At 38.6% G+C, this 25,455-nt stretch overlaps 1 protein-coding gene across 10 annotated transcripts in view; it reads left to right on the top strand.

Moving 5' to 3' along the window:
* Positions 1-25,455, top strand: part of Tnrc6a (trinucleotide repeat containing adaptor 6A) — a 164,795-nt gene that overhangs the window by 90,082 nt on the left and 49,258 nt on the right. For 5 of the 10 annotated variants that reach the window (XM_040754992.1, XM_040755018.1, XM_040754980.1 and 2 more), the window contains 2 exons: positions 12,071-12,158; positions 19,035-19,056. In XM_040754992.1, coding sequence (XP_040610926.1) covers positions 12,071-12,158; positions 19,035-19,056 — 110 coding nt within the window. Of the gene's footprint in view, positions 1-5,370; positions 5,551-11,208; positions 12,159-19,034; positions 19,057-25,455 lie in introns of those variants that run through there. The other 5 variants (XM_040755003.1, XM_040754975.1, XM_040754995.1 and 2 more) reach the window with 4 other exon arrangements.

Raw genomic sequence — 25,455 nt, 5'->3', positions numbered from 1 at the left:
TTTGCTACCTTTTAAAGAGTTTTTGATGATAGCTTCCTTATTGGTGGACATAAAAGTTGTTTTCAACTTTGATCAGTGATGGTTGGATAAACTTGGTAAGAAAATGAAACATTGGTTAGGTTTGTAATGTGTATTCAAATTTCAGGTCAAGTGGGCTTCTCACTAGGAAGAAGTGAGAAGCCCACTTGACCTGAAATTTGGAGTCCTTATGCTTATACTTCTCAGCTCAGAGATTATGGATCTGAACCATCGTGCCTGGTATTTAAGTTAGCTTGGCATTGTGGCCATAGACAAGGTGCTCATGCTCAGTGTAAAAGATATGGCAAGTGAAGAGAAGTACTTTGGAAAACTGAATATGTATTTGAACAAAGCAACAAAACAAAACCCCCCATAACCAAACAGGATATGGTTTTTAGTATTTATCAGTCTTTTGACGATTTGGTATGCAGTAGCATGCTGTCAGAGAGCTAAACTGAGATTGACGAGAGAGTAAAATGTAACTGAGGCAGACTTCCAGTCTTGGGAGGAGTTCCATGAACATAAATAGAGGTAAAAGTTCTATTTAAGATGTCTTACTTTAAACATCGTTTGCATACTCTGTTGAGTTGGCTAGGCAACAGAAATGCTAGCATTTCCTTTCTTGTAACCAGGGAGAAACATCTGAATTTTCAGCAGTAAGGCAGTAGTGTTATGTGACAATGACTCAGCTTCCCATTTTAAATAGAATGTTCAAAACAGATTGAAACCTAGTTGAAGAATTTTATACTTTGAACCTTAGAAGATATTTTCTGCAAACAGCAATTGATTGAATTTTGTATAACAGCAAACAAGACTGAGCCAGTTCTCTTGTTTTGCTGTCGTTTCTTAGTGAATTGCAGTCAGATAGCATTTATTGGGCAGTTTGCAGTAATGCTGCATGTTTTTATAGTGATGGCATCTGTGTTCTGTTGACTTTCCTCCTGTGTCTCTGTCCCCTGAAAAATGAGTATGTAAGCTAGCAGGAGGAAATGGTGCTGCCTGGAGCATTCTAGCATCTCTTTACCTGTTGTTAACTGCTGCAGAGGGTGTGAGAGAAATGCATTCTCATTGTGAATCCTCAAGCAGGGCTTAGTGAGCATGTAGCAAGTTACTTGTTTAATTGGGTAAGGCCCTTCTGGGTACCATTCCCCGTGGGGTGCATCTGTAATCTCAGCTCTTCTGAGGTGGAGGCAGGGGGAACCCAAGTTCGAGGCCATCTGGGCTACATGATCTTGTCACAAAGTATAAGAATAGAAAGGGGCCAGGCGTTGGTGGCGCATGCCTTTAATCCCAGCACTCAGGAGGCAGAGACAGGTGGATCTCTGTGAGTTCAGGATCAGCCTGGTCTATAAGAGCTAGCTAGTTCCAGGACAACCTCCAAAACTCTGCCTCGAAAAACAAAAAAACAAAAACAAACAAAAAAGGGGGACATAAATGAACATTCTCTACATTACTGCAGGTTAGCATTTCAAGCCATAGTTGTAAACCAACCATTGGAAACTTCTGGTTCTTCAGTGGCTGTAGAATCAGAGACATCTCGTGTTCAGTGCTAAGATTGTTTAGTGCTGTCCTGCTTTTGATCTATCCTAAAATTTCTCTGAAGGTACCATTCTCTGTTCCTCCCCAAATCATGGCCTTGAACTCATTGCCCCTGCCTGAGTAAGTCTGTGACTGTGAGCACGGACTCAGCTTTTTAATGGTAGATCTATTGAGATCAAATTTCCATGCATATGAAGTGTGTGGGGTTACACATTCATCACCTCTGTAATTCCAGAACATGCTTATACTCATACTCCCTCTCCCTGAACTCCAAATATTTAGCTGTCACTCCTCGTTTAGTATGTCTCCCAGCGCCTGCCACTCATTAGTGGATTTTCCTGTTTGGGCATTTCATAAATATGGAATCATACACTAGAATTCTTCAGTGTTTTTTTATATCTTAGTACGTTTCCAAGCTTTATCCATGATGCATCATTGTCGGCACTTCATTCCTTTTAATGGGTGAAAAATACCATCTCATTGTGTAGATTCCATTTGTTACCTTTTACTTATGTAAATATGTGGTTTTGTTTGTTTGTATTGGTAGAATCAAACTCAGGGCCTCATAAATGCCAAGCATGTGGTGCCATTAACGTTTGTGTACTAGTAATTGTATGGCTATTTTACTTCTGTTGAATATCTACCTAGGAATGGAATTGCTGGGTCATATGATAGCTGTAACCTTTTGAGGGACTGCCAGACTGTGTACAGTGCAGTCAAGCCATTCTCCCCTTCACTAGCAACACCCTTGTTAACACGTGTCCTTTTTAATTGGTAAGCAGGCATCTTTGTGGATGAAGGCATCTCCTTTGTGGTTTTGATTTGCATTTCCCTGATGACTAATGAAGTTGAGCATCTTTTCATGGCCTTTATTGGCTGTTTGACTTGGAGAAATGTCTATTTTTAGTCTCTGTTTTTAAATTCCAGCTTTGACCCCCCCCTCCCCTTGAGACAAGGTCTCACTGCTGCTCTGACTGGCCTGGAACTTGCGCTACTTGTTATTTAGACAAGAGATTCACCTGCTCTGTGCGTAAAGGTGTCTGCCACCATACTGAGCTTTTTTTTTACTTTTTTTGGTTTTTCGAGACAGGATTTCTCTGTATTGTTTTGGAGGCTGTCCTGGAACTCACTCTGTAGATCAGGCTGGTCTGTAACTCACAGAGATCTGCCTGCCTCTGCTTCCTGAGTGCTGGGATTAAAGGCATGCACCACCAATGCCTGGCTTGTTTTTACATTTTTAAATGAATTGGTTTTTGGTTTTTGAAACAGGGTTTCTTGTAGTGCAGGCTAGTCTAAAACCTGATCTGTAGCTGAGGATGACTTTGGACACCTTGACCTTCTTGCTTTCTCTCCTCCAAAAGCTGGGTGTATAAGCATGCATCACCACATCATTTTGGGGGTTGTATTTTGTATTGTTGAGTTTGAGAGTTCTTAATGTAGATTTGTGTTATATTTATATCTATATTTTATTTATATATATTTATATTATTTATAATTTACAAGTATTTTCTCCTATTCTATGTTGTTTTCACCTCTTGAAGCACAAATAGTTAGGTCTACTTACCTATAATAGTTCTGTTGCTTGTGCTATTGGTACTCATTCTGTTTTTTTGTTTTTTGTTTTTCGAGACAGGATTTCTCTGTGCCTTTGGAGACTGTCCTGGAACTAGCTCTTGTAGACCAGGCTGGTCTCGAACTCACAGAGATCCGCCTGCCTCTGCCTGCCGAGTGCTGGGATTAAAGGCGTGCGCCAACACCACCTGGCGCTATTGGTACTTATTCTAAGGTTGCAAAAATTCTTTTTGTTTTGTTAATAGACAAAATGTTGTAACTGTGTTCTTACTTGATAACTGTTCTGTCATATACAATTTGACTATGTTAAAGATGTGAGCTGCCACCAAACCAGAGTTCTCTGAGAGAATAGCCAGTGTTATTAACTACTGTGCCATATCTCTAGCCACTGTTGTTTTTGTTTGTCTGTTTCATATAGTGTTGAAACACGAGTGTCAAGATTGGTTATGTTAAACAGCTGTTACCACTGATGTAAAGCTGTGGTCTTTCTCTATCTGCCCTCTGTCAGTTTAATGAAGTGTTCTTCTAAACCCTGTTGGATTGCTTTTCTTGGTGAAAATCAAAATTTCTTTTGAATTTTCAAGACTGCTGTACTTGTATACTGAACAATCTTGCATTCTTGGAATGAATCCTTTGATGTGTTAGACTCCCTCCCTCCCTCCCTCCCTCTTTCCCTCTCTCTCTCTCCCCCTCTCTCTCTCTCTCACACACACACACACACACACACACACACACACACACACACACACAGACACACATTCTGTATAGCCCCAGCTGTCCTGTAGTCCAGGCTGGCCTTGAACTCAGAGATCTCCCTGCCTCTGCCTCCAGAGTGCGGGGGTTAAAGGCATGTGCCACCACATGCTGTGTGTTCATGTTTCTAACGATAAATCTATACTCCTGTAATAGTGTTATGTGGTTTTGGTATGTGGTATCTGACTTGGAATCTGGGGTGTTAGCTGTTGCTTTGAGGTGTATCATGTGCTGCATTGTGCTTTGAATTGCCTTTATGTATTCAATTCCATTTTCTCTGTATTCTTGCTCAGTCTTCTGTTTACCCTAGATGTCACTCCCAGTATCTTGCAGTGAGTTTCATGTCGCTAATGATTAGTATACACCTACTATATGCCTTCAATTAGCACTTTATCTGTATTGCCTAATTTAATCTTCACAATAGCCTTTTCAGGGAGGGGATAGAGGTTTGTGAGGTGTCATATACCTTTGTAAGGCCACACAAGCTGCTGCTGGAGTTGATGGTTAAGCTTTCCTCTTCTTGACATGGGCTCCAGAATTCAGCACTGCAAACTCTGCTTAGAAAGGGCTGATTTGATCTGGTATTTGAAGCAGTTGTCTGAGTGTGGGAATAAGTGAAAGTTCAGTTAGGGAGTTTAGTAAAGGGAGGAAGCAGGAATTGTCGTCTAATTAAGAGCCCTCTGTGCCAGGGAGTACAGTTCAAGTAGAACTGGTTTTGTCCCTGGACCAGTAATTAGTCCTTTCTGGAACAGTGAGATTAGCATCTAAAATAATTAGACCATGTATATTGTTTAATTGAAGGTCAAGGGTGAGGTTTGTATTGGTGGAAAGAAATATGAAGGAAGTAGTAATTGAGCTAAGCTTCGAATGGGGAGTGGGATTTAGGTAGGCAGCATGAAGCTTGAGAAAGCTTTACCATAGCCTTGTACCTGACAAGCTATGCAAGAGTGTCTTTAACAGTCGATGGGAATGGTGCTAGTGCCGTATTTCAGGGTTGTAGGTCCAAGATAAATATTTCTGACATTGTAGACTACAGAGTACTGCTTTCCTGATGGTGGGTTATCTATTTTGACTAACTCTCCTCAACTTAAACTTTCATTATTATTCCCCCTTTTGATATGCATGATGTTTTTACTGTTTGAGAGCAGTTTGCATGTAACCAGATGTCCTTCCACCCCTAAAAGCTTGTATTTTCTAAAATCAAAAGTATTTTCTTAGTAGCTACAGTGCCATTTTTGTAGTTGGGGAAACAACCCTGACATTCATAATTGCTAATGAGAATTGTTAACATTTTATATATTGTCTCAGTAATGTTTGTCATAGCAATTCAAAGAGAAGTTTTTTTTTCTTTCTAGTTGGAGAGTCAATGCAAGGTCACAGGTTATATTTGGTTTAGCTTTCTGTACTCTGGAACTGGGGGGGTAGTCTTTGTTCTGCGTGATTTTTGGTTTTTTTTTTTTTTTTTTTTGGTGTGTAAAGACTGAAGCTGTTTTGTAGGTTGCCTCTCTGTGTTTGCCTGGAGCTCTTCATTAGGTCCAGAGCTGTGTTTTGGACAGGAGCTTCATAGAGGGCTGAGGTGCTTTTCTTGGTGTGGGGAAATGCGTGAAGTTACGTCTCGTTGCCACGGATGTTAACCGTTTCTCAGGTTTCGTCATACTTTGAGAACATGTACGTATTCTTTTCCATCCGTGTATATTTTACAGTGAAGATCTGTGTTCATTCCATATTCACTTGTTTGTCCATCCACATCCATGTGGAATCATTAATAAAGGATTACAATCTTTTCAAAGGCTTATAATCCTTTATTAATGTATTTATTTTATTGCTCAGATTTTGGGAGTAATGGGAGCTTCCTGTGAGACCCACATTATGTATCACCTGGAGCCACATTGCTATCTGTTTGCCTATTGTCTCCTCGTTTTCTTATCTTATGTAGTTAAAAAAAAGGTAGGTGTCCTGTACCTCATGCTGGTGTCTTGAAATCTCAGTGCAGCTGAGGCTGACCTTGAACTCCTGATCCTCCTGTTTGTTTATACCTCCCAACTGCTAGGATTACAGGCATGTGGTACCATGTTTGACCTTTTTTAAAGTTAGTATTTTGAAGTTTGCATGAAAAGTAATTGTTTGGTTATGACATTTTCATACATATATTCTTAGTCTACTCTATTGCTCATCTTTCTCCTTCCGTGTCTCCATTATTTGTTCTTCCTTCTTGCTGATCCCTTCCAACTTCAGATAGTGTAGTCCCTTCTCCTTTCATATCATTTCACCATTAACTTCTTCTGTGCTTGTAAATCTTTACTACTGTGACTGAAAATGACCTGTCATGTTCCCTTGTACATATTTATTTTCATTGCTACCTGTATTAATTTTTTTCACATTGGTTTTCTTTGTTTCAAAAAGCACTCAAAAACTCCATTTTATTCTGTTCTGTTCATTTTATCGCAGGAGTTATTGGAGAAGCCGATCCGGCTGGCTCATTCTCTTACCAGTTATGCTGTGATTGGGCTTCTGTCCTACTACTATCTACTGTGACTTGCGCGTTGTACTGACTAGTTTATTGATTAACACAGAAGTCAAGACTGAGGGAAATATGAAGAAGAAAACAGGAAAGCCAAGAGGAATGGGTGGGATGTGTGAGGAGAAAAGAGAACAGATGATTTTCTGACAGATGTGACAGGGATTTTATACAGGCTTGAACATGCAGTTTATTTGTGTGTGAGGGTCACCTGTGACTGGGCCATCAAGAAATCACCTCCTGTTTCCGTTCCTAAAGCAACTAGAACTACTCATCCTTATCTCATTGTTGTTTTTCTGACAACTGTGCCACATTTTAAAACTTGGGCTTTAAAAATCTAGTTACCATCAGTATGTTTCTTTATGCTGTCTGCTGTCCCTCTGTGTTGACTGTCTTGTAGTTCCTCTTTGCTTTTCCTTTGCGTTGTGGTTTGGGTATTACACATTCACTTGGATTACATCTCACTGTATAATGTGCTGCCTACTTTTACCCAACACTTTCATTTCTTTTCTGTGATTCCATTGTGTCAATCCTGTTAACCTGTCAGGTTAACCAGTCTTTATGCTCCTCGAAGTCCATGTCACTCTGTGCTCTCTTGACTGGAAAAGCTCCTTTTTTTTGGTCTGTAGAAACCCTGCCTCTTCAGGGTGTGTAGTTTAGGAGGAAGACTTTCATGACTCAACATGTAGTTGTGTGGAATGTTTGTTATTTTGTACAATAGTTACTTTTCAGGGATCTTGATCAGGTTCACTTTCTTTTCCAGTTAAGTAATTAAAAGGCAGGGAAAAAACCTCAAGCTTGGTAAGTAGAAGTGGGGAAATTCTCAAACACAGGCAGACTCAGCCAATAAAGGCTTTCCCTAGAGGGGAGGAAACGCATGTGTGAGCACACACATACACATACAGAGCAAGCACCAATAATGTCTCTGTAAAGCAAAGTAGGGACTTTGGAAGCTGAAGTCCACCCTCTCCTTGAGTGAGGACTTAAAGTTTTTGAAGGATTTTCTTCCCCTAATTTAGGGTTGGCCAGTTTGAAGAAAGACAGGATGGCTGATTGGCCCTCAGCAGGTAGAGGGAGAAAACTCCCATAAGGCCTTTATTTTAGACTGCCAGGCTTTTGTCTTAGGCTAGGAGGGTGAGGAAGAAGCCAACCTTCTTGAAAGTTCATCATCTTCATTAATTAGTCATGGATGACCCACGACATCTCTCCACTCCCTATCTTTCTATCTATCAGAGTATGTCTAACTCCAAGTCCCTCATAATGAGAGGAGATTGGAAAACAAAAAAAAAATCAACAAAGGAAACATGTATAGGTTAAATCACTGAGGAAATTAGGTGTCTGCTTCCAGAGTTCTGCTCCATGCAGTCACAGATGGATGATATGCTTAAAGTTTCCAGCATCAAAGGGAGATGTGTTTAAGATATTTGCCAGAGGCAGGGCTTGTTAGAAATTTATTGTCCTTGGGGTGGAGTGGATGGGTCAGGGTTAGGAGCACTTGTTGCTCTTGTAGAGGACTTGGATTTGATTCCCAGCCCTTATATATAACTCAAGTTCCAAAGAATAAGAAGCCCTCTTCTGTCTTCCTCAGACATCAGGCACACACATGGCACACAGGCACACATGCAAGCAAAACATCCATACACGTAAAATAAATAGATTTTTTTTTTTTGAGACAGGGTTTCTCTGTGTAGCTTTGGAATCTGTCTTAGAACTGACTCTGTAGACCAGGCTGGCCTTGAACTCACAAGAGATCCGCCTGCCTCTGCCTCCCAAGTGCTGGGATTAAAGGTGTATACCACCATTGCCCAGCATAAATAGATTTTTTGTTTTTCTTTTTTTTTTTTGGTTGTTTTGTTTTTCTTTTTTTTCATAAATAGATTTTTTAAAAAAATAGATTTATTGTCCAAGGCTTCTTTTGGAGTCTGGTCCTATATCATACTTTGGGGAGAAAATAAGGTGTTAAGGTGAATTATAGTGCTTGTGCAGTTCAGGCACTGGGTACCTACCTAATCTCACCAATTAGGGAATGAAAGCTATTGAAATCCAACTTCCTGACACAGGCCAAGAATCAGATTGTAGTTAACACCTGCTGTGCTGATTTTATTAACTCATTTCAGCACACCATGCAAGCCTACTCCCACCCACAGATAGCTGTCTGGCATGCCTATGCTATGGTTTAATGTTTTCCTCTGGGTTGGCCTGCTGCTACTATTTTGTAGTAGTCACCTATATATTTCTTTCCCTTCCGGAGGTTTGGGATAATCGAAACACCTGAGGGTGACATTTACACATTCATCTTGACTTGTAACATAACACTGACACACTACTTAAAAAATAGGGAATAGTACATGCAGCAGCCATTTCTTTGTTGATGGGCCTTCCAGTGTTTGCTTTTAGCCCCCTTGAGAGACCTTTCATATGCATTCGTCTTATTGCCTAGTGCTTTACTGCAGTAAGATCCATCCTCAAGGATGGTGTGGCAGGGTAGAGTGAATATATACCTTTCTGTCTTTTGTTGTTGTTGCTGCTGTTGGTTTTTTGTTTGTTTGTTTGTTTTGAATAGATTTTGAGCTTTATTGAAATCTTACATGAACAAGAAATTGGAAATACAATCACATCAAAGAACAAATTGTCACGGCTTTGACGTTTAAGCCAAACAAATTTTGTAGGGCAGCTTTCAAAAAGGTGTGAAGTTATAACAATTTAAAAACACAGTTAACCTGCTTCTAGGAATGAAGAACATACAGTTATAGGTTATTTTCAATACAAGGAAACTTAAATCTGTTTGCTTTAATTTCTTAAAACTACTAAGACAAAGCTTATCTATATTATAACTTGCCGTATTGCTGTTATACTTTCCAAAAAGTTTTGTGCTTTGTGTTGTTTTTTAATTTTTATTTTGTTACTATGTTTATTTACTATGAACACATGTATGTCATAAGTACATGGAAGTCAGTGGACAACCAGAAGGAGCCATTTCTCCTTTCACATGTGAATCCTGGGGATCAAACTCAGGTTGTCAGTCAGATTTGGTGGTAGGCACCTTTATCTGAGGAGCTATCTCACTAGCTCATTTCTCTTAGGTTTTTAAAACTATCTAGCTGCTTAGGTTCAGACTTTCCAGTCTTTATCTGTTATGGTCAAGTCTTCCCCTTATCATTGTCTCTTACACATTCATGGGAGAAAGAATGGAATTTCTTAAAAATTTTTCTCCATTGATTGATTGATTGATTGATTGACTGATTGTCTGGTGGGGTGGGGCAAGTGGAAAGGTACCATAGCACAAGGGTGGAGGTCAGAGGACCTCCTGCAGGATCACTTCTCTCCTTCCACGGTGTGGGTCCTGAGGATGGAACTCACCTTGTCAGTCTTGGTAACACCCACTGATTCATCTTGCTGGCCCCTGAAAGTTTGTGTAAGTGCTGTTCCGGCAGAGGCAGGTGGATCTCTGTGAGTTCGAGACCAGCCTGGTCTACAGAGTGAGTGCCAGGACAGGCTCCAAAACAATACAGAGAAACCCTGTCTCAAAAAAAAAAAGTTTGAGAAAGGAGAAAAATAAAAAAAGGGTGAGCTTCTAGTGGACACGAGACCATGAAGAACAAATGCCAATATGGGTGATATCTTGACACAAGTAGGGTATGTAGGCAGTCTTTCGGATGCCAATGGGGACCATTTTATTAAATAAGTACTCTTTATCTCAGCCTTGGGAAATACTGTGATGTAACATGTTTTTGTTTTTTTCTGATACAGAATCTCACTATGTAGCATAGGCTAGCTTCAACTTTATGACCTTGCCTGTGCATGCTGGTATTTACAGGCATGTGCCACTATGTATGACTGTATCTCAGTTCGAACATGGTGATAATGAGGCTGATGAAAGCTAAGTAATTAGAACTTTGAGTTTCCCTATCCCTGTGAACATGCCCTTAGCATTTTTGTGACATTCAATCTGCCATTCTTGTATATTGAATACTGTGGTCATCTTGGTCTTTGACTTTGTTGGGATGGTCCTTACATTGACGATAAAGGAGTCTAATCATGCATTTGCCTTGAATCTGTTATTTCAATTGTGTATGGTGCCACTCATTCCTATTTTCTCAGTTTACTTATGTCCCTCCATTTCTTCCATCAGAAAGGCCAGATTTAAGCTCTCTTCAGTACATTATAGCCTCTTCCAGCTTCCTACATGCTTTCCTTTCTTACTGGTTTTATTTGTTTACATCCCCATTGCCATTCACCCTTAACAAATGGTTATGCTTCCTACTGAACCTCTTCATGACTGCCTGTTGTTTATAGTGTGTGTTCTCTAGAAAGCTTAGAGCAGAGTTAGATACTATTTTTGTGTATGCTTTTCTTCAATATGCAGAGCATTTACTTATTGCTGTTATGAAACTTAGACTCTAGACTGACTAAAGAGGGTAGCTAGAGAGTTTCCTCCATATTTTCATAGATTTCTTTTCTCAGTATGCTGCTTGAATGACAAGACTAATTAATCCAGAGCACCATGTGAATGGACAGTGCCCACTTGAGTGATGGATGGAGAACCAGTAGCCAGGAGAGCTGTGTGTTCTGGGAGCCTCCTTTGGAAGTTTTAGTTTCATAAGAGAGCATTCTTTCGGTTTTAAGTTTTGTTTTGTTTTGTTTTTTGTTTTTTTTAAGTGGATGCTTCCTGTAACCAGGCAGGCAGGCAGGACTAGGGGGATTGGGTTAGGGTGGTTGTGGCAAGAGTGGATCTCGCTTTTCTATTCCTTATGTCCCCCCCGCCCATGTCTTTCTGTTCTCATTGTTCTTGTCTTAAATGTTTTCTAGAGCTCTACTAGAAGGGTGGCGGGTACATCCATCTACCTAAGACTTCTATGTTTATTACTGGATATGATTCCCTTTGTTTAGTATACTATTAATTCTGGTAGTTGCTTTCTCTTGAATTTCAGTGAGGTGGAGGGAAAGGGAGGAAGAAGCAGTTCTCTAGTCCTGATACCCTGAACAAGAGGATTTTTCTGTTGGCAACTTTGAAGTTTAAAAAACTTAAGCAAATTCAAATAGTTTGAGTTTATTGTAATGCTTAAAATACATGTTACTTACTTATGAATAATTTGTACTCAAAAAATGTGTATGGCTGGGTATGAAGCTCTTGCCTAATGTGTGCAGGGCTCTGGGTTTTATCTATCATCACAAAGTGCATACATGCATGCATGTGCGTGCACACAGTCTCTCTCTCTCTCTCTCTCTCTCTCTCTCTCTCTCTCTCTCTCTCTCTCTCTCTCTCTCTCTCTCTCTCTCTCTCTGCAGAGAAAGCCAGAAGTACATCCCAATCCATCACCATTAGATAGTGCTTGATAATTGTGATCCTTAGGTAACTGCAACTTACTCATCAGTGTTTACATTCTAGAATTGAAAGGGCCTTACAGTTTCCCATTGTAAAACTTGCCAATTTTTTGTTGCCTTCCTTGAAATGACATTAAGATGAAAGCTTTCATACTTGTGAAGGAAAGCTATGTTGGTTAAAGAAAAGTAAATTGTACTATATGGTAGCTATGTGGCTAGGTTGCAAGTTATGTTGAATAAAAACAATTTTGCTCTATTTCTTATAAGTGAAAATGAATCTGTGTGCAACATTATTTTTATTTCTGAATCTATTTTGGGAAAGTTAATTGCAACTGTGTGGTTCAGGGATTTAGTGCAAGAAGAAGAACAGTTGATGGAAGAAAAGAAAAAGAAAAAAGACGACAAGAAAAAGAAGGAAGCTGCTCAAAAGAAGGTAGTATATGATAAACTTTGTTAAGCAGTTTGAACATAGAATAAAAGAAAATTACTCATGGCTTTGTTAAAGCATCTGCTTAAGTTTAACTTCATTGAAGATTCATTTTAATATTTAATGTCTTTGAATGTACATATATAGTAGTTTGCTGAATGTGTAATTCAATGCATAAATAATCTTGCCACTTGAGTTTTTCAAAGGTAAGTACATCTATCTCATAGGTCTTTTTCTTTCAGTTAGTGATTCCTTTGTATTTCATTATAATTTTATAAGTGGAAAGAGCACAGAATTTGCAGCTGTACAGATATATGTAGTTTAATGGTTATGAAGTTAGACTGGGTTTTGAAGCCTTACTTGCTCATATAATCGTAGAATGATGTGTCCATCAATTTTATTTAGCCTTCGTGGGCCTCAATTTCTTTACATTTTGTAAAACAAGTGTTGAGTTAAATGAGGTAATAAAATACATGTGCAAAGTAGGAAATAAAGTAAACTATATTTAAGCAAGCCATATTAAGCAAGTTTTGACATGATAAAGAATAAAAGTCCCTTTTTATTTAATACCTGTCCTGACTTTATAAACTTTTGGTTTAAATTGAGATACTTTAAAACAAATCCTAAGGCTTTTGCTGGAGAACTCCAGGCACAATACAGGATTGGAAGCTGGCCTCAAAGCAGAGCATGCCAAGGCTGCTGACAGCGAGCTTACCCTCAGTCTTCTATATCAATCTTCACGGACCTTAAAATGTTCTAAAAGGCCCAGCAAGTTACTATCCCACTTATTTTAATGAAATGTCCTACTGTGCTTTTACAATATGTCCCTTTCTTAGGTAAGGCATTGTGCACAGCACTTCCCTTATCATTCACTAAGAGGCAGCATACATAAATAAGGCATACAGACATGAAGCGTGTCTTTATGGGAAACTGTTGAAGCACAGAGGAAAATATCTTAGCCTGATATGGAGCAAGTTGAACAGGACATTTTCTTAGGATAGAAATGAGTCAGGTGATTAAAGAACAGAAAAGTACCAAAAGCACAGTAAACCAGGAATTTGAAGACTGTACGAAAACATAGAAGCTTTTGGGGAAGGCAGGGTAGGAATATCAGAAGACTCAGAAAGCAGTTAATGGTACATAAATTCTCTTCTTGAGACTTTGAGTATTGAGGAGGTTATTAAATATTTTAATAAGAGTGACATGAAAGTTTGTATTTTACCTTAAGAAAGTGTTGAGATGGACCAGAAAGGGATTTGACAGGCTTAAGGGACTGTTATCATAATCCATAGAATTTGTTAGTGGCTATGAAGATAGAACATTCTAGCTTGACTTTTAGATTCCATATTGAATGGTTAAGTATATTTGGGAACAGTTAACCTGCCTAGAGAGTACAGAAAAAGAAGTGATAAATGAATCAGTTTTAGGTATGCTAAACTCTGGGCCTCATTAGCAGGTGTTATGGGGAAAGGTGGAGTACAGAGCCTTTTGAAGGTCTATGAAGAAAAAATGATAGGCGACACTAGTCATCTGTCAGTACAGTCTAACTTCTCTCAGGGGAAGCTGAAAAGAATACATAGTATATGCATTGGATGAGTTTGGATAGGGCTCTAGTATATAGTCTAATGTTGGCTGATGCTTCATGATTCTACCAGAGGCTTTTTGATATTGATATTTTTGATATTGCAGTTTGGTCCATCTTTATTTGCTATTTATAAAAGAGTTTAAGGTTGAGAAAACCTTACTGTACTCTTTGGTCATGGTGTCATTTGCCCATAAAAGAACTCCTGGGATAAACTGGCAAGGAGGCTGCTTGGTGTGCTTAATGTAGAATCTTGTTTGGCTAGCATCTGAATGTTGTTGCCTTAGGCTTTGTTGGTGCTATGTAGTTCAAGATTTAGCTGGTAAGTTACAGTACAGCATGTTTGGGAAAGAGCCTAAAGTAATATTTAAGCATGTGTGTTTGGAATTTGCCCTGTTCACTGAGGAAATTCTGCAAAAAGAAGACACTTAGTAGAATAATTTTTCTAAATACTATTTTGTAGTATAATTTTAAGTCATAGCATATAGAAATAATGACTCAATTGTGAAAGTTCATTTTTAACTTTCCTCACAGTCAGCTTTCTAAATCACCAAGTCAGTAAAGCTACTTCCTTTTGTATGAAGCCTGAATTTACATATAGCACTTGTATGGCTTTTATCCTGTTATTTGGCATCTCATCAAATCTTCAGTGACTGCTTTTTACTCTTTTTCCCACTTCTTCCTTGCCTCAGCTAGTGGTTCCACCCCCGCACTCTCATCATATCCCACTAGAGCCATTCACTAGAGACTGAGAGATAAAAGTGGTTTGCTTTTCCCAGACCTTCTGCATGAATAGGGCATTGCTGCAGTGCATCCTATCAATCCTCTGAACAGTCTAAAGGAAAGTTAAAAAGCCCGCCCTCAGTTGTTAAATTTCGTTGGCTAGACTGCCACTGTAAATACAGCTTCTCCACGTTGCAGAAAACCAGCTTATAACTGAATTTGAATGCAACCTGTTGGCAAAATAAGGACAGCTGGTATTTCCCTACACTGCTACCAAATAGCGCCTTAAAAAAAAGAAACTCCCAGATTGGCCCATATGAAAGACTGTGAGTCACAAACTGTTAAGGCAAGCTTTGTGGAGCTTTCTTTTTTGTTTCCTGTAGGAGGCAACAAGTAAATCCCAGTAGGTGGTAGCTGACAAACATAATTCAGGTGGGCAGGCTCATTTACATGAGTGTTTGAACATCAACTCATCATAGTCTGCCTGCTCTTTCACTTCTAGAGACTTCAGCTGTTACCTGTTCTAGTCTGTGTTCAGTGTAAGATGATGTCAGTGGCTAACCTTGGTTTCATTATGGCAACAGAAGCAGAAGTAAAAGTGAAACATTGTTTTCCTTTTGGGTGTCTGTTCAAAACTCACAGACTTTGCTTTCCATGCAGCATTATCTTTATTTTCACCATATACGGGTGAACTTTTAAATTGAGATACAATATATTAAGGAACATTTTTTTATAATAGGACATAAAATGTAGGTTCTCATGCTGTGAATACAGAAAACATTTAGATTTAGCTCCCTAACAGTCCCTGTGTGTCTTTGAAATCTAAGTTCATACCATGAGTTATTTTCTGCTTCAAGTAGAGAACCAAGTAACACAGTTTCAGTTCTGGATATTAAACACTGAGCTTTGAACATGCTAAGCAAGCTCCCTATACTGAACCAGATTCCTCTGCCCCTCCCCCTTGACACACCTCAGAACTCATTGTAGTATTATTTTAAACTGTAACAGTTTTTCTTCTTTTGTTATTTAAGTATATATTTAAATATTTTGTCTTTCTCGAGAAATTTTATATAAAAATGGGGTACTTTTTAAAAATGATATTCTGCATCCTAGTAAATGAACATGGAGCTCACTGAGCAGATGACTTCATTTTGACATTTTTTTTCTGTTCTAAAAATCTGGCTATATATGCACAGTACTTTTATATAATGAAGAAACTTCTGGTTGTAGACCTAGAAACTAATTTGATGGAGTATAGGCATAGTTTCAACCATAAAGAGGGGTAGGGCAATAGCAGCAACATAAGGTTCACATGAATTTCTCCTCAGGTTCCATTTTTAGAAGAAAGATTTCAAAAGGAATCTTCAGGGAACTGCAATGAAGAAAAGGGAGGTTGAGAAATAGGTTAATTATAGAGAGATAATTTAAACATGTACTTGTAGTTCCTAGAAAGCATATAATAGTGAAGGGTTGGGGAAAACAATACAAACTGGAATTTCCTGGTATAAACTTTTATTTCAACATTCATGCTATTTTAGTTGCTGTTTGAATTGAAGAGACTTTTATGGATTTTATGGATGTGAATTACTAAAGCCTGAAAGAGACTTAGGTTGTAGAAACGTTTTTTCCTTCCTTTGGGAAATGCTCAGTCTCATGAGTGCGTTTCTCTATGACCTTGGTGATAACATGGCCAGATTGAGGGGGCACTCCACTCATTGAGGGCAGTGAGATGCTCCGTCCTTTCATACCCCTGCCTCAGTTCTAAAAGATCAGTATTCAGCAGACCAGGCTTCTAGACTAGATGCCATTTGTTAACTCATAGGAAAGACTATTTAGTAGTAGTTACCTCATTTTTAAAAAGTTGGGTTGAGCCAGGGGTGACTCAGGCCTTTAATTCTTGAGTCTGAGGCCATCTTGGTCTACAGAGTGAGTTACAGGACAGTTAAAGCTACACGCTCTCTCTCTCTCTCTCTCTCTCTCTCTCTCTCTCTCTCTCTCTCTCTCTCTCTCTCTCTCACAGAGTCAGTTGAGCTAGATTAATTCTTTATTCCTTTGTGTCTTAATTATTTTTTTTAAAACCCAAGTTTCCCCTCCCTCTCTTCCCAGTCATTTACCCCGCCTCCCACACGTCCCATCCATCCCTTCCTCTGTTTCTATTCAGAAAAAGACAGAGTTGAAAGGGCAAGATCATTTAAAAGTAGAAAAGAAACAGTTTTAATCCCAGCACTTGGGAGGCAAAGAGAGAAAAATCTTTCTCTATTAGTTAAAGGCCAGCCAGGGCTACATATTGAGACCCTATTTCAAAAACAACTCAAGAAAACATTAAGGACAATTCTAATATATTTAGGTCATTTGGTAGAACCCAAATATTGCTGTTTTAACATGCAATCCATGTAAAATATTGTTAATGAAGTAGTTATTTGAAAAATGCTCACTATTAGAAATCTGGTATATATTTTGCAGATCTCCATTTAAACTGGCCTCATTTCAGTGGTCAGTAGTCATATGTATGACTAATGGCTGTGGTTTGGGACAATAGAGACCATTACTATTGAAATATTGGACCCACTTGGAAATTCTCATTATAGAAATTTGCTGATTCTACTGGATTCTTGGACTGGCCTCCAGAAACCTGCTTTTTTTAAAGAAGCAAAATTTGCCACTTCCGCTTGCTTCTCATCAGTTGATTTCTATTGCCTTATGCCTTCACCCTGTTAGGTCAGTGCTCAGGGTGAGATGCCTCAGAATACCTCCTACAGGTGACAGAATACTGATGAGGCTGTCCATTGTTCTAGAACAGCTGCTCTTAACCTGTAGGTCTCAGCCTTTGAGGGTGGGGGCCAAATGACCAAGAGTCACTTAAGACCATGGAAAACATAGGTAATTAATTACATTATGATTCATAACACTAGCAAAATTACAATTATGAAGTAGCAACAGATCTAATTTTATGGTTGGGGTGGTCACCACAACATGAAGAATTATATTAGACGGTTGCAGCATTAGGAAGGCTGAGACCCATTGTTCTAGAATAACATAAAAACTGCTTTCCCACACCTGCATGGTCTTTTTAAAGCCTGGAAAAGTATTATTGCTGTATGCCTTTGGTTTTAGTAATGTCATAATTTCTGCATCTTGTAATTTATTTTCCTTTAAATATATAGTTTGTTTTTTTTTTTAAAGAAAGGTTTTGGGTTTACAAAGTAATTATTATTCTGACTCTGGCTTCATAAGATTACTAAACATATAAATAACATGGTACTTGTAACATTTCATAGAATTATAAGTTCTTTGTAAGAATTTTTTTCTATAATCTGATTTTCAAAATTACTTTTCCCTGAAATAAATAACTGTTGTCAAGCCAGTTGACAGGCCTTTTAGCATTACCCTTCCATCACTGTTTTCCTTTTAATTTTGATCCATAAAATACAAGATGGGCCTCCATTATTTTGTGTATCTCTAGTGCTCTAAAACTGGACAAAGCACCATAGTGGAAGATGAGCATTTGGTGTGGCTTCAAAAGTAGAGTAATTGCTGTAGTTTTTATTATATGTATTTATAATAGCATAACTTACAATGGAATTTTTAGTAGCTTAGTAATTTTATTTGACTAAGCAAAATGAATTATGCCTTGAGGCAGTTAAGTAAAACTGTCATAATTCTTTGTTATTCAGTTAACTAATATTCAGCCTTTTCTAGTCAGCCTGAATCTTCTTGAGTCTTTTGCTTTCAGATCTCTGTACAGCAATTCTGATGAGAAGGTGACTCTGCTTGGAGACCTCTCTTGCTTCTCACAGTTCTTGCCGAGGCCCTTACAGTTTGAGAGGTGCCTGCGTCAGCTCCACCGACCTCCAGCCTTCTCTTCAGTGTTGGTGTCAGAGACCTACCTAGTGAGCATAGGCGCAGGCCTTGGGGAGCAGGGTTATCCCCTCAGCTGCTCACCAGTCATTTTCATGAGATGTGTCAGAAGCTATAAGTTGGTTAAAAAAGTTTTCCCACTTAACAATACTGAAAAGTTGACATATTAACTATATTAACATATGATGAAATTTATATGCAATATATATGTAATATAGATATCTATGTATAACATATAGTTAATAGTATGTTAACTTGATCTCCAAAGGTTAAATTTATTACAAATTTGGTCAAAGTGACTATTTATAACTTTTGCAGAAAGTATAATTCATCTTTGATTATTTGAAGCCACTCAGACATGCAAAATTTGTTTAAAAAATCTATTTATACAAAGGTGATAATTATTTTAAATACAACACGAGAAAAATGCAGCTCACCTTTGAAAAATATAAGCCACCATAAAAATGTCTTCTATGCTTTATGTCTAACAAATCATTATAGAATTTTTTATTAGTAAACATAATATCAAGAACAATGGGGCACATCTGTGGGAAAAGAGTGCTTTGCATGTCTTTTCCTGTACAGTTCATCTAAAGATAATTTCTTTAATAAAAATGTATATCTTATATAATAGTAATATATGAGCATTTTGTCATAACAGTTCATTTCTTTCAGTTTCATATTTACATTGTTTTTTTGTTTGTTTGTTTTCATTTTAGGCCACTGAACAAAAACTCAAAGGTACGTTATTTAAAGCTCTTTCTTCTTTTTTCATTAAAACAAAGTTGTTTATGTATATTTTTATTCATTTTGGAATGGGAGAAAAGTTTATGAAGCAAACTGGGGCGGGGCAGACTACTGCGATGAGGTCACCTTGGTGTCTTCCTTTGGGGCTTTTTTATGATGAATATTATTACATGGAGAAGATACTGCCCTAAGGCTGTTTTCTGATGCTGTCTGATGAGACTCTGGATACATGCCTTCCTTTTGGTCTTTCATTCTAAAATCTTGTATGCAGGGGTGAGGTGGGGTAGGGTAAGATTCCTGCCTACTTTGCTCCTTGTTCTCTGTCTTTTATAATGGCACAGTAGGGCACCTATTCTTGTCATTTAAGTAATACATTGCTAACCCTGCAGTCAGTGAGCCAGGTTACCTAGTGCACCCTGGTCTGAAGACTTAGAGCTTAATCCCTCCTAAATCCTAAGCTTCCCAGCCCTTGAATATTTAGTAGTGAAAGTTGTACAGCCCAGAGGCTGAACTTAATTGGCTCTGACATACCAAATTGAGTTTTAGACATGTCAGAAATATGCTCTATCTCATTAGTATGTGCACTCAGTAGTACAACCTATGGTTATGAGATTGACACTAGTTAAAGTGGCACCTGTTAGAGTAAATAAGAACAGATAAATTCTGTATTTTACAGAAGATAACGTTTACATGAATGAACCTAAGGGAAAACTGAGAGACAGAAATTTGAAGGTGTAAGTGGATTGATTTACAGTTCTGACCAAGGCTGGAGAGAAATACCCAGTCTCTCTCCACTTTGGCGATACCAGTGTTGGTTTCTGGCTTCAGGGCTCCCATGAGTGTCCTGTCTTCACCCCACCTGGTAGTTTCTAGAGAACTTCTAATCTCTGGGGAGGTAAGTCAGACCTGAATTTAACCTCAAGGAGCCATGTAATGTGCTGAGCATGACAGCTAGCTGTTACAATCCCAGTGCTGGAAATGGACACAGGAGAATACCTGAAACTTGATATAGTCAAGCAGTTTGCCAATGAGAGACTATGTCCTGAAGAAGATGGATGGCATTTCTGAGGATGACGCTCAAAGTGGTGCATACAAGAACACTGGGTGTCTGCACAAAAAAAGAAATTTTAATCCTTAGGGCCCCTATTACATAGTGGATATTGGAAGCACTCTCAAACAGAACATAATACAATGTACCTTGGCTGATAAGCATGGGGGAGTACTGTTTCACCTGGCAGGAATGAAGGAAAGTCTTGAGATTAGGAGTCTTTAAGGATTCAATGACCAAAGAATGAAAAGCAGGAAGGATGAGCTAGTTCAGATCCCAGAAAAAAACAAAACAAAACAAAACAAAAAAACAGTGTGGTAATATGTGCAGTGGTAGCAGTCCAAGAGCCTTCAGCACAGAGTCTTGAATGGTGAGAGTTGAGCCTGAAGAAACAGGTGGGAAGCAGGTCAAAGTGAGCTTTATGAATTTATGTAATTGTATGTGTTCATATATGAACATACTAAGGAGCTAAGACTTTTATAGGCAGCTAGGAGCCACTAATAAAGAGCTTAAGCAAAAGAGTGGCATGGTTTATTTATTTTGTTTTGAGACAGGGTTGCTTCTGTATCCCAGGCTAGGCTGGAACTAGGGAGCTCTGAATGGCAGACATGTGCCACTATGTCCAGCTTTTTTCATATTTGAAAGCTGTTAACCTCTGTAAATGGAAAACTGGCTGAAACATGAGTGGAGACTTAAGAGTGCTAAGACAAATACATTTCTGTACAGAGGAGACAGATAGACAGAGCAGGTAAAAGGGATGGAACATTTGTCTCTGCATAGGGTTATTGGGATTGACAGTATACAGGCCTAGAGACTTAGTGATCATGCAGAAGCAAGACCAGAGAGGGAAGAGAAAGAAGAATACAGCGTAAATAGATGAGATGCCAGGTATAATAGATAAGGGGTGCAGAGCTGCTCTGTAGTGGCACACACCTTTTATCCCAGAGACAGAGACAGGAGGACCTCTGAGATTAAGGCCAGCCTGGTTTAGATAGTGAGTTTGAGGCCAGCCAGAGCTGCTTTGTTGAGATCCTGTGGTCAGAGGAGGAGTTGAAAGTGAGATTATGACTGAATCAGAGTTCTGAGACAGTTACCTTTACCTCTCCTAAAACTGCATTTGCTCCCACTCCACTAGCCTGTATAAGGATATAAAGTTGCCCTTTGTTTTTGTTTTCTCTTTTCATAGCCAAACTCCTCTGCTCTTCCAGGGTTCATTTAATCTGGCCTCTTATGCTCTAGCCAACCCATTTGCCCCAATCCACATTTTATACAGTTTTTAGAGCATTTGTCTTAGTTATTTTATGTTTGCTTTTTGGTCCAGGTTCTTCATTGTGCCTTGCTTCCAGTGGGTTGTTCTGGTTGCTTTTGGTCTCTACCCATTTCCATTTTTCAGAATTTTATTATATCCATAATTTTGGACACTTGATTATTTTTTGTCTTAGATTGTTGATTGATCCACAGATATTTCTTCTTCAGTGTGATCTTTGAGTACCTACCGTTTAATGTCTTTTCCAAATGTATACCATCCTTTTACTTCCTTGCTTAAACTATCTTCTGGTTTTTAGATCTTCCACAAGTCTAAGAATGTTAAATTAACTGTAGGAAAGTCAGTTAGGGTGCAGTGTGCTGTTTGCTATTATTTTCTCTTCATAACTGGACACAATTATTTTATTCATAAACGCATCTTATTTTTATGCTGTGTATGTGTCTGTGATGATAGAGGTTTATAGTAGGTAGAGATTATGAATTAGAAAATTAGACAGTCAGGTTTGGCCTATGTTGAATTGTTCTGATGCACAAAGTCAAGTAAACACCATTGTTGAATAAACTGTCACATCTGTCACCACATGTGCTTTATCTTGTTTTAATTTATTCTGATTTTTGGTTGCAACAGAACTTTAGTCTACCTTCCTTCTGTTTGAGGGCCAGGACCTTTACCTGTTGAGCTGTCTTCCCAGCCCCCGACTTTGCACCCTTTAATCCATTCAGGCTCATTTCTGTCCCTAGTGATAATCAGTTCTGAGGGATTTGAGGTTTCATTTTGTTTTGACAGCATTGGGGATTGTGCCAAGGGTCTTATATGGTACAAAAGCATTTAAGCACACCTAGCTAGAGCTAAAAATCTCTATTTTTTTTTAATTCCACATTTGGGTGAGATTATGTAGTATTTTGACTTCAGGTTACCTCTGTTATTCTGAATGTCAAGAAACTCTTTTTTGATGCTGAAGAACATATCATGGTGTTTGTTGGTGTGTGTGTGTGTGTGTGTGTGTGTGTGTATCTGTCCATGTGTTTGTCTGTATGTGCTCATCCGCAGGTGTGTGCTACAGTTTTTTCATCTGCTGACACATTGATGTTTTGCCACATCTTTGCTATTGTAGATAAGTCCGCAGTGGGCCTAGAGTCAAGGTGCTCTCTTTATCTCTTTGTGGCATGTACTTGAAGAGGTACTGTTGTGTCATATGATGCAATTATAGTTTTCATTTCTGAAATGGCATTAGTTCTTATTTCTCAATGATCAAATGATCTCATGCTGAACAAAGTTCAGGATCTTAAGTGGCTTCACAGAGCTTCAGAGTAGAAAACTGAGACATCAGAAAGCTATAGCTTCAAGCATGTGATACAGTGTAGATGACTGAGGCTGTTAGGTGTATGGAAGAAGCTGTTCGCAGCTGATGTGATACCCCAGAGAATTTGGTACCTGTGCTCTGAGGTGCATAATCGTAGCTCATTCTGTCACTCAGGTGGGAGATTAATCACTAGGAGAATTAGGGTGGTGGTGAGATTAGTCTGGCTTATTATTCAGTGTACCACTATGATTCTTCTGCTTTGTGAGATGATTTGGAGGCCAGTGTTTGAAACGGAACAGAGATGATCGATGATTAAGGACTTCCTAATGGCAGATTGTTTTCTTCCTGTGAGAGATGCTTTGAGCTGTGTAACAAATAAGATTTGTAATTCTGTGCTAACAAGATAGGGAAAAAAATAGCTGCCTACTTTCATGGGAAATAGTTAAGAAAAAATTTTATTTGGTTATTAGAATCATAATTTTTCCTTTCCTTTTACTAAGAATGGAAGGTGATTTATACACGTAAGCTTGGATTAATGTACACGGTAAATTCACAGAAAATGTTGAGGACTCCATTTTGTTTTAGAAACAGTCACCAGTAAATGTTTAAATTGATGGAAATGAAAGAATGTTTCATTATGTGTGGTGATTCTGAAAAGGAAACATGAGGTAGGAGAAAGTAGTTTAGCAGTGAGCTATAATCAATAACTAGGTTTAGGAATTAAGGAGAAGAGCCCATAATTTTTGGGAGAGTATATTCCAGAATTGTGTGTCCTGAGCTGAGAGCCTAAGATTCTACTAAAGCAATAATTAGGGCTTTCATTTCAAAATAAGCAATCTAGGGATTTCTCTTTTAAGCTTCTGGAGAAGAATTAAGATGAGTTAGTAGGAGTAGCTGCATCAGTTAACACCCACTAACAAGTCCTCCAAAAAGACAACACACATGAAAACATTTCACCTGTGTTAATGTACACTTACAGTCCTTTAATTCTCATAAAAGTAGCATCTAGGTCTCAGAGTGCATTCTGAACAAGAGTCTTTGTTCTTCGGTGTCTTGAGGGAACTGTTGCGAAAGCTTTGAGTCACTGCTAGAGACAGTAGCTGGGAATGACTGTCACCTTTGCAGTCATTCTTTCTATGGTTTTGGACAAGTTTCTTAACTTATACATTCAAATGAGAGATAATCCAGCCCATGTCTGTGTTGTAGAATGAAAAGCTGTGGGGCCTGGAGGCAGAGTATTGGGTAGGTATTGTGTACTCAAGTATGTGGGTAGAAATTTTGAGTTTTTAGAGAGCATCACTTTAATTGAAAATCTACAAGTAGGCCTCTATAAAATTGATCAAGAGGGGAAGCCACGGAAAGTTTTTTTTTTTTTTTTTTTTTTGCAGTTGTATAGTGGTCAAAGACTATGACAAAAAAAAATCTCAGGCCAAGGATGTCATTGAAGAGTACTTCAATTGCAAAAAATAAATAAAGGAAGAAAATTGGCTCGTTTAAAACCAAACAAAACAAAACAAAAAAACCTGGCTGGCTCAGACTCTTAATCTTAGGATCATGGGTTTGAGCCCCATGTTGGGCACCATAATGTAAATGGAGTTCTTAATTGGTCTAATTAATAAAAACCCAAAGTCAACTAGAGGAAAATGCTGAGATCAGAGAGAAGGAGCCAGCCACAGCAACACCTTACGTTAGCATCTCAGCCAACCAGAGAGCAAGTTCCTGCTTCTTCCTTACATCCTGTTTCTGTCCAGCTACCTCACTTCCTGTCTTTCTGTACAGACCTCTAGACCTCTATGGTTAGCAAGTGGCAAGCTCCATTCTCTGACCTTCAGACAGGCTTTATTTGCACAGGCAAGATATCACCACAGAATACAGATAGATCTTGGCCTGTTTCCTTTCATTTTCCCATTAATGTTAACTCATTGAGCCCACATTAACACCTTATTTTAACTGACATGAAATCATTTTTAAAGTGGTTAATCCATTATTAGCCATTCCCCTATTGTTAGAGTTTGGCTTTACTCTTAATTCCAAATTAAGATGAAAGTTAGTGTTGTACACTAAACAGGGCAGTTGTTTCAGGATCGCACCGATTTAACCATATCTCTGCCGTTTACTAGGTACTTTTTCATGAGCAGCTTTCCTCTGTGTCTCTGTCATTTAATTTGTATGGGAATAATACCCCTGGGAATAATACCTCAACAGTATGGACTCATGATGAAAATATAACAGACATACATTGCCTAGCATCCAGGTGAAATAGAGAAAAGTTAAGGTTCTACCGCTGTAGTTTTACAGTATTCTAGCAGTCTTTCAGCTGTTTGAAATAACACACTGCAGCGCTTCAGGACCTCCATACCCAAATAGAGATTTTGCCTTTTCCTTCCATTAGAGTCCAATCCAGTGAAGTGAATCATATTGCATTGTGGGATGGGGGGACAGACAGGTTGGAGAGATAGGTTAAGATGCTAACTGCTCTTGCAGAGGACTGCAGTTAATTTTCTAGCACCCATACTGCCTGCAACTCCAGCTCCAGGTAATCTGACACCTTCTGGCCTCTGGGGACCATGAACATACACAAAAAGTAAAAGAGTAAATATTTAAGATTGGTAGGTTAAGATTGGAATTTTCTTGCTTTTTTATAATTTTATTTTATGTGCATTGGTATTTTGCTTGCATGTATGTCTGTGTGAGGATGTCAGATCTTGGAGTTACAGAAAGTTGTGAGCTGCCATGTGGGTGCTGGGAATTGAACCCTGGTCCTCTGGAAGTGCA

This window comes from Mesocricetus auratus, unplaced genomic scaffold, assembly GCF_017639785.1.
Source record: "Mesocricetus auratus isolate SY011 unplaced genomic scaffold, BCM_Maur_2.0 Super-Scaffold_4256, whole genome shotgun sequence".
Taxonomy (NCBI): Eukaryota; Metazoa; Chordata; class Mammalia; order Rodentia; family Cricetidae; genus Mesocricetus; species Mesocricetus auratus.
Note: the sequence above shows the minus strand (reverse complement) of the source record. Positions and strands in the feature narration are given on the sequence as shown.